This window comes from Corvus brachyrhynchos, unplaced genomic scaffold (assembly GCF_000691975.1).
Source record: "Corvus brachyrhynchos isolate BGI_N302 unplaced genomic scaffold, ASM69197v1 scaffold56, whole genome shotgun sequence".
NCBI classification, from domain to species: domain Eukaryota; kingdom Metazoa; phylum Chordata; class Aves; order Passeriformes; family Corvidae; genus Corvus; species Corvus brachyrhynchos.
This window is the reverse complement of record NW_008238664.1, coordinates 1076546-1086444: the sequence shown is the minus strand read 5'-3', so window position 1 is coordinate 1086444 and position 9899 is coordinate 1076546. Positions and strand designations below refer to the sequence as shown.

The 9899-nt window shown below is 37.6% G+C and overlaps 1 protein-coding gene across 1 annotated transcript in view; it reads left to right on the top strand.

The window, feature by feature from the left end:
• Positions 1–9622, top strand: part of ALDH1L2 (aldehyde dehydrogenase 1 family member L2) — a 37420-nt gene extending 27798 nt beyond the window's left edge. Inside the window, exons 14-25 of the mRNA XM_017737725.1 lie at positions 31–47; positions 2496–2646; positions 3367–3437; positions 3543–3648; positions 4022–4109; positions 4827–4920; positions 5168–5264; positions 5711–5809; positions 6002–6167; positions 6553–6658; positions 7675–7874; positions 8833–9622. Of these exons, the coding sequence (XP_017593214.1) occupies positions 31–47; positions 2496–2646; positions 3367–3437; positions 3543–3648; positions 4022–4109; positions 4827–4920; positions 5168–5264; positions 5711–5809; positions 6002–6167; positions 6553–6658; positions 7675–7874; positions 8833–8888 (1251 nt within the window). The 3' untranslated portion in view covers positions 8889–9622. The remainder of the gene's footprint in view (positions 1–30; positions 48–2495; positions 2647–3366; positions 3438–3542; positions 3649–4021; positions 4110–4826; positions 4921–5167; positions 5265–5710; positions 5810–6001; positions 6168–6552; positions 6659–7674; positions 7875–8832) is intronic.
• Positions 9623–9899: the final 277 nt, after the last annotated feature.

Sequence of the window (9899 nt, the reverse complement as noted above, 5' to 3'; positions counted from 1 at the left end):
AAAGGGGGGGAGTGAATTGAAGGGAAAAAGGGACGACTCATGTACAAGTATGTACGGGACAGCTTGCATTTGTTTCATTTTCTCAAATCTTGTTTTGTTTCTCTGAAGAATTGTATATGTTTTCTGAATGTGATGGATATTCATAATTCCACTTTCAGAGGATCCAGACTAGACATCTTTTCATCCTCTGACTAACTTCAGTGTACCAGCCTCAGGTCTTAGCTGACCAACCTTTCTTGTGGCAGAGAAGAATTTTGTGGTCTCTCATTGCCACCATGCTTTCATTACTATTTATGAATGGAGACAAAGAATTTGAGGAAAATATATTTTAAATACTTGATGTCTTCATTTAATCTATATGAGTTTCATTGCAAGGATTGAGAATTCCCTTGTAAACCTTCATCCTTCCATATAAATGAGGCTAAGCTTTAAAGACAGTGTGCCTGGGTTAGGTAGGCAGAGATTTGACCTTGCTAAGCCTTGCTGCATGTGAACTCCCTACAGCAAACATACAGCTACATTGCCACTAATTTTGAACTTTTGAACTGTAACTGATGCTAGATTTTTCCAGGATCATATCCCAGTAGCTGGATAAAGACCCACTGCAGGAGATTTGTTATGGTCTGCAATGGAAGAATTGTCCTGTGTAGAAACTCTCTAAGCTGAAGCCAACATTTACCTGAGACAATTTTACCTCTTTTTTGTATCTGTCTCACCGTGTCTAGTTAATGCCTGGTTCTTATTTTTGGCTGTGTTTCTATTGGTTCATAAGATAAGTAGAGGTTTTGTTGAATTAATGGTATTTTAATGGTGGGGTTTGATTCTTGAAGGGCAAGAGGTGATCTTAGAAAGATGGTAATGCTGACTAGATAGTGTGAGAGTGATACTGGAGGCAGCTAATAAAACCCCAATTGTTATAGATTCTCCATATCCAGCATGATGCTTAACCCAAGCACAGGGGAACCACTGTCTTGCAGACTTCAGGTGACTAGAAGCATCAGAGCTTCCCTATAAAGAAAGCCTCATTTGTGGGCTATATGAAGAACTTTCATTGCTTTTTCAAGTCTAAACATTCAAAGGAATGAGTAGACATGAGTAAAGAAGCAGGTTACTACTGAAAAAATGCCATGTTTTACAAGACATTGCAGGCATCTTAGAAAAAAGAATGAAAGCAAAGCCAAAAAAGGGAAAAAGGCCTGCAGGACTCTCACAGAGTTGAGTAGTGATCACAAGAGAAAATGGGCAAGTCAGAACTGAACATTAAATACACCTGGTCACTTAAGTTTTTCACAAGAGGGCACATATTCAAAGCATGCTCAAACTTCTGTATAATTTGTATCAGGAATGTAGAGTGCTTGAGAGACGAAGTTAACTCTGACCTGAAGAGAGATTTTTAAGGTGTGAGAACTCCAGCTCTGTTTTACACTTGGAAGATTTGCAAGCATAGCTATATTAGGTATATGGAAAATACAAATCCCCTTCACCACGTAGGTTATCCCTGGATTAAACTTTGCTTAGGGAACTCATTCTCTAGGATAAAACACCAGAGTGTTTATGTTGCAAACCATTCCCAGTGTGAATAAAAGCTCTCTCTGGACCACCTTAATTGAAATAAGGGCCCTTTTTCTCTGGCCTCTGTTCAAGCTGGAGATTTTGAGTGCTGAACCAAAGAGAATGTGTGTGCCATTAAAGCTCCTAGCTCTGCTGCTTTGTCTTAAGGAATCGTTAATAGAAGACATAAAGTGCATTTTAAATGAAACCTTCTCCTTTGTCCCTCACATGCCCATATCCATTCTCTTACACAACACTGCCAGTGCCCTGACCTGTAGCTGGGTCTCCAAGATACACTTAAAACAGGTATTAGAGAGAATTTTTCTGAATCTCTGCAAATGCTTTAAATGGGCAGAACTTATATAACAGAAAAAGAGGTTTCACACCCAGCTTTGAATACTCTTTACAGGATCTCAAATGCACTTTGTTAAGCTTTTAAAATCACATTGGAGCATTGATTATATGTCTGAGTACCAAATCACAGAAGGAAGCTGAAGAAAAACATTAATGCATGTGAGAAAATGCGAAGGACTGAATGTGAAGATTGATTGATGCAAACAGACCTGAACAGGGAACCACTAAACTAACAGTAGTGCCTTCTAAGTACAGGTGTCAATCAGTGCAGATGTATTTTTGAGACACTCTGATAGTTATTATCAACTTAATAATACTTCTACTTATTCTTACTTACACCTCAGGTGAGTTTACACAGTTCATGTCTTCATTCAGTGTCTACTACAGCCAGTGTGAAGACATTTGCAGACTAATGGGCAATTGTTCAATCCCTTACTGATGTTAAGGAGCAGTGGCTCCAGTGCTCCACCTCCAAATTTAGTGGGAATGCTCTTTTGATTATGTTTCTTTGCCACACTTACATAATTTCAGGCTGTCAATGGTTAGATATCATTTCCCTTTGATGCAGATTTTTAACATTTTTATTAAAGACTTGCAGACCTGATGGAAGAACATCAAGAAGAGTTAGCAACAATAGAGTCTATTGACTCAGGGGCTGTCTACACTTTAGCTCTGAAGACTCATATTGGAATGTCTGTGCAAACATTCAGATACTTCGCTGGATGGTGTGACAAAATTCAGGCAAGTGGATATGTAAAGGAAATGATCAATGGCAGTGCTTCTCTACACTTCTTTCCTGTTGTTATTCTTCTGAAACAGTGCCAAAAAGTAGTAAAAGGAAAAAGTAATTGAGGAATCAAAAACTAAAGCAAAATTAGAATTTTACCTAGAATGGGTCTCCCTGTCAATACAAAAGGATAGTCCACTTCCAGCTGGAGAATATGGATTTAGAATGTGACTCTAAATATCTAAGAAATCAGTTGAGGTATCACAATGGATATGCTTGCTTGGTCAGCTCTTGATTATTCATGGCACAGAATGTCACTGTGCTCACCACACAGGTAAATGCAGAGACCTGTGCTTTGCTACAGTCTGACCAACGCTGGTGAATTTGCTTGATGGCAAATCATGTGGCACACATTCAAGAGAATTTCCTCCAATGTCTTTGAGACCAATCAAGAATATCATCCAGCTTTTTTTTTTGTTCATCAGACCCTCACTTAATGTTCTCCCATCATGAAGTGATTACAATATCCACAGTAGGAAATCATACAGCAGAAGCATCTGTGCCCCTTTCCCTGATGCAAAAATGCTTGTGGTTTTGAAGCGTACTCTGTAGCTTTCTGAAACATACTTACATGGCAAATATATTTATAATAAAAATTACTATATTTAATTTAATAGTAATATTACTAAATATTACTATTTATAATAAAAATCTGTCCCTCCTCTGTCTTTTAGGGTGCTACAATTCCAATTAACCAGGCCAGGCCAAACCATAATCTAACATTCACCAAGAAAGAGCCAATTGGGTGAGTATCACTTCTTTCTTCTTAGTGACAGCCTTGACATGCAGAAAAGCCATGGAAGAGCTGCCAGCAAATATGTAATCTCTCCATGTTTTTTCCTACCTGAAGTGTCTGTGCGATTATTATCCCCTGGAATTACCCACTGATGATGCTTGCATGGAAGAGTGCAGCATGCTTGGCTGCAGGCAACACCCTCGTACTCAAACCAGCTCAGGTAAGAGCAAAAAGGAATGTACAGATGGCCCGGATGCCCCTGTTCCGGCAAAATGATTTAGGCAAGATAGGAGATTTCACCCATAGATTAGTCTGTCATATGTACCCATGGATTGACTGTGTCATGTGTTGGAAAGTGCACATACAATAATACAAACTGCCATGGTGATACCAGATACTGATTGACTCCAGTTATGCTCCGGTGCTAATCTCATTTTCAAGAATTAATTTATTTCCACAAGAAGCCATCATTTCTAATTTGCCAATACTGTAAGAAGGTGAATATTGTATCAAAAATAAGATGTATTGAATATAAAAGGTATCATCGTGCATTTGATTAAAATAGGAGACCTAATCTAGATGTTTCTACTTAGGTCACACCTCTGACTTCCTTGAAGTTTGCAGAACTTTCAGCTAAAGCTGGATTTCCTAAGGGCGTTATAAATATTCTGCCTGGTTCAGGTAAAACTTCAACTCAACATTTTTCTGGGAGAGGTCATGCTAAAACTGGTGAACTTCTTCACCTTTTTGAAGACCTGTTACATAGGCATGTTCATAGGCACTAGGCTTGCATCTTTTCATGCAGCAATTTCACATGTTTCCAGAAGAGAATGGGAAAAATCTGGCTTCAGTTAGGGGTAAGAGCTGTCAGTCTATACCTTTTACAAGTTCACACAATTAACATGAACACTCTGGAAAATAATGTATTACAGAGAAACATGTTTCACTTGATTGTAAGACTTCAGTTTTTCTTCTAATTTTATCATCAAATGGAAGTATTTAAATGTGACTGTGAGACCTAGAGCAAGGTGCTAAGATGCATATTCATCAGTGTAGTCATGGTCCACACTGTGTTCCCTGATGTCACTATTTTCCTCCTTCCCCTAAGGAAGAAAAGTGACAAAGCAATTATATGGGGCAGGCTTGGTTACAAATTAGATTATTCCACCTACAGTGGATTATTAAGAAGCTCATTAGTCCAGACAGATGGGACAATTTGGAGATGCTAACAGGATCCAAGTTTTTCACAGTCATAGGAATAAAGCTGCAAATATAAATAAGGATGTGATACTGTATTTGATTTGTGGTGTTAGTTCCTTCTGTGTTACAGTGCTGCTGCTGGAGTAGTAAAAATTGCCCATGTACCATCCAGTTACACTGCTTTCCTCACCCTGATAGGTGGCTTAGTGGGACAGCACCTCTCTGAGCATCCAGACGTTCGCAAAGTAGGATTCACCGGTTCAACACCAACTGGGAAACAGATCATGAAGAGGTACTCTCAGCAAAAGATTCATAAATAAACCCTGCTTAGTCTGGTTCTGAAATATCTTACTAGATATATTGTGCACGTAGAAATAATGAAAAAGTAACTGCATATGGTCGTTTACCACTATGTAGAATTCTACTAAGTCACTATCGGACAATAGAGGTTTATTCATTTTCACTAGTTATGATTCAAAGGAAATAAGGGAATAAGATATTAAAAATTTGGTTTATATGACCATTTTTATTTTTTACAGTGCAGCTGCTAACCTGAAGAAAGTTTCTCTCGAACTTGGTGGCAAATCACCATTGATCATATTCAGTGACTGTGAACTTGACAGAGCTGTTAAAATGGTAATGTTACTTTGAAGTAAAATATATTCAAAGACCTTGTGGTACATCCTCACAGTGTTGCAATATTCTTCTTGACTTGCCAAAAAGAATACCAGGGATCCTTTGCATGAAAAACCTTCAGATGTTTCTTTATGCCAGCACAATTTAACTGTTCATGCTGCCCCAAAAAGTACTACAAGCAATATACATTAGAAATTACAACAAAACAAAGAACTGAGCTCCCTATTGCCATATAGTTTTTAGTTCACCATCAATCATAATAATTCACCTTACCTACCAGCCATATTTTGTTCAAACTTCATAAATAAGATGTTGTATTGGTGATATTCTTTTACATAAAGCATTAGACTTTTAGGGTCACAAACACTGAATGCAACCTAACGGAACAGAATGAAAGGCAGACTGAACAAAATGCATATAAATATTCATGTTTTTTTCCTGATCAGGGTATGGGTGCAGTATATTTCAACAAAGGAGAAAACTGCATTGCAGCTGGCAGGCTGTTTGTGGAAGAATCAATTCATGATGAATTTGTTAGAAAAGTGGTAAGATATTCAAAGATTAAAGTTAAGTAAGTAGATGTTTTACTGTGGCAGAAAGATCCATGAGTTTTATAGACACTTGTGTTTCTTATTTTCAGTTGCTTAATTTCTCATTATAGCTTATGATAGACAATGCTGCTTCTCAACAACTTTTTGCTATGTTACGTAACTTCATTTTAATTGGGTAACCCATAGGTTGAAGAAATAAAAAAGATGAAAATCGGTGACCCACTTGACAGATCTACAGATCATGGTCCACAAAATCACAAGGCACATTTGGAAAAGCTGCTGCAATACTGTGAAACTGGAGTCAAAGAAGGAGCCACTCTGGTGTACGGAGGAAGACAAGTATGTAGGCCAGGTAAAACACTTTCCAGAGGTATTTGGAACTTCTATGCTTTATGCAAGAGCTGTCACGATTATCTCAGCTGTATTTTGAGGAGTTGCAATATCATGGGAACAGTACCAGGTAAGCCCACAATACCACAAGGCTTTCACAGCTCGTATTATGTGAAGCTGTGCAAATGAAGTGTAAGTTACAATATCTATTGCTACGGTCTGTCCTCTTTTTTTCTGCCATTTCTCTTGAAATGCATGCATTTCCATTCATACTTCATTCATATCTATTTTCTATTTCAAGTTGCAAGTTATTTATGACCTCAAAGTATGGGACAGAGATGGCCTGGACAACAGCAAACCCTTAAGCACTTTTACCATGCTCAAAAGCTGCTCTATGCTCTCTTTAGGTTTCTTCATGGAACCCACTGTATTCACAGATGTTGAAGACCATATGTATATCGCCCAGGAAGAATCCTTTGGCCCTGTGATGGTGATCTCTAAATTTAAAAATGGGTATGTTCTCATTTGGTTACTGTTAGAAACTTTATTTTCCCATTTTCACCTAAGGGAAGAAGTGATAGCATACAGAATATTTTATTAAATCTTGTTAGACCAATCTGAATACCTGGTAGTATTCAGGGAAATGTTTTACTGAAGTTTATGTGGTAACTGCAATAGCTTGATCAAATTACAAAATGTGTATTTTTCCCAGTGGAATTACTTATTTTTTTGTGTTACAGAAGACTGCAGTGTTGTGTATGGTGTAATACTAGCCCATTACTGTTGCAAATGAAAATTCCTCTGTGTATTTTGTAAACTGTCGCTTCTAATATCTTTCATTCCAGATCATAAGAATTATTTTACATACAGATGAGATTAAAACCCTACATAGAATCTTAATATAAGTGTTTCCATCAGGTTTCCCCTTCTGCAGTTTGATAATGAAGTTAAGAACCAGCCATGTAGATAACTCTTCACATCCATAATTATGTAGTCATAAGGGACTGTGCTGAATTTTTTAAAGTTTTAAACTACTACTGATTTTTGAAACTGTATGGAGATGAGATGCGGCTAGAAAACGGCACTCTGGAAATGGCCTGGGAGTTGTGTCTTGATAGAAGTTTGAATTTCAGCTTTTATTCTCCATTAACTTGTAAGGCTGGACAAAATTTTAGCAAACTGATTCATCATCTGCTTTACAGGCATTTTTGTATTGCTCTAATTCCCAAGTTGTACAGTAGCTGAGCAAAGTCGTATGCATACAGCAGCATTTCCCGTGGCATTTCTCAGTATAGATATTAACTGTTGAGATGTGAGGTTAAAAACTTCACAAGCTTGAAGCAAGGGTGTGAATTTCCATGGATCTGTCAGATTGACACACATATTTGCCCTTGGTAAGTCATCTTTAAAAAAGCTCAGTGGAGAAGAAAGGCCATGGGAAAAGTTGCTTCAATGACACTGAAGGTGGAAGGTTGCTAACACTTGTTTATTTTACCTAGTTGCAATTAGATAATTTCTTTCCCCCATAGGGATGTCGATGGAGTATTGCGACGGGCAAATGCCACAGAATATGGCTTAGCTTCAGGAGTTTTCACAAAAGACATAAACAAAGCTCTCTACATCAGTGAAAAGCTAGAAGCTGGGACAGTTTTTATTAACACATACAACAAAACTGATGTGGCAGCACCATTTGGTGGATTTAAGCTGTCTGGCTTCGGGAAAGATTTAGGTAAGTGGTCTCCCTCCCTCATTTCTCATCTCAGAGTCCTAATCAGTGAAAGAAGCACTTTGCCTGGGTACAGTGTACCTAGTAAAACATGAACTATGGGTGCGTTTCCTGCATCTCCTACATTCCTCCAACTACAGTAATCCAATTCCTCTCCCTTTCCTAAATATTCCCACCTCAATACTTCCCATTCAGCCTTTCCTGTACATTTGTGAAATGATGCTATAGCTCTGTGAGCAGACAAATTACAGCTTGTCCAGAGCTGTGTACAGGCTACAAAATGTTGCCAAGTAACAAGGGTATTGGCCAAAATATTTTTTCCCTCAGAAAAATGCTGATTAATGTTTCTCCTCTGAGTAAGAGCATGGTAAACATTTTTATACCTTAAAATGTCACCAAAAATTGCCAAAAGCCACAGAAAAAGATGCATTAAAAATATTTTCTTTTCAAAACAACTTTTTTAGAAAAGTGAAGTCTACTCTGCCAAAGAAACTTCACAAGTCTGGAAAGATCAAGCCTCATGGCACAGAAAAAAGGAAAACCAAATTACATTCACACAACAGATTTTTGCCTTTGGAATCTCCAAAGACATTTCCTGAAACCAAAATGTCTGATGGTATCAGGGAAAAAAAGATTACTGATTTTTACACAGCTTCTCTATCTATGAACTTTAATAGAGGCAAAGCAAAGCTCATAAATTCAGCTCTGGGCCCCTGGTGGCCATCTAGAGACTGCTGCTGCTGATGGTTAAATTCCAGTTCCTTTTTTCTTCAACATCTGTCGGGCCTGGCCTCTTGTCAAACCAGTTCTGTAAATCACAGTGGGAAGGTAATTAGTTTCCATTGTTCCTTAAGGACTCAAATATTGGCTACAGTGTTTCAAATTTTTTCTTAATAATAGTTACAGCCTGACAAAATTAATTTAGCTGCTGTTCTAATGGGTGAATATTGTGCTTGTACAGGTGAAGAAGCTCTTCATGAATATCTCAGAACCAAAGCCATCACTGTGGAATATTAAAGTAACAGCTTCACTTGGGAAGTGAACTTTCAGCAGTTTCAATCTTGATGACTACATGAAGCACTCTGCCGCGCGTAGAATATGCTGTCTGCAGTGCTACAACCAACCAAACAAAACAAAACACTCATTCTATGGATAAGTTTCTATAAATTAGGTCCAAATTTTAGTCTGACAGACAATGGCTTTTGGAAATTACCCTGAAGCTATTTAAATTATGCAGCAGCAACAGTTGGTAGCACAATTTCCCCTCATCCTCCCAGATAAAAAAACCCCAAGAATATGGTTCAGTTTATTTTTTTTAAATAGAACTGAAGAATAAGTTCTCACATACCTACTTCATACTTCTGCGACATAATGTTTACGTGATCATTTTAAATCCTTAGTCATTAGGCTTTTAAAGTTGAACTAAAATATACTGATTATGCCATTTTTGCTATAAACCAGTTCAGGTTTTATGGTAGCAATTAAACACTCTGCTCTGGTGACTTTTCAGCAGTACAGAAAACCTTTGTGCCATAAGAAGTAAATCAATGCAAGGAAGTGCACTTACTATGATCTTTGTATAGTACATACAGAGTTCAACATTGGTGTTAAACTATGCATATCAAGCTAAAGTTGCTGAAAATATTTTCTACCTTTTTGTTGATACAGAATGTGTGATCTGCCTGCAATTTGAAAGGTGGTTACATTAATGGATTAAAATCACTTTTTGTGTCTGTGCACATGGACTGTAATCACTGTTTCGTACTGCACGATTATTACTTTGTATTTCACACTTTTGGTTTTTTTTTTTTAATCTGTGGGAAAATCCCTTGTAAAATGTCCAAGGTCTGATGTTGGCTTTCAAACTTTTTTCAGTTTGGAAGAAATTTTCTATAGATTGAGACCTTATTTAACTAAGCCTGTTAAGACTCCTTGCTCTTAGAATGCAAAAACACCCAAAGCTTCATCTATCTGTGGGCTGCCATTAAAGGTAGCAGTCTGATTCTTTGATTCCCATCCTACCCCTTC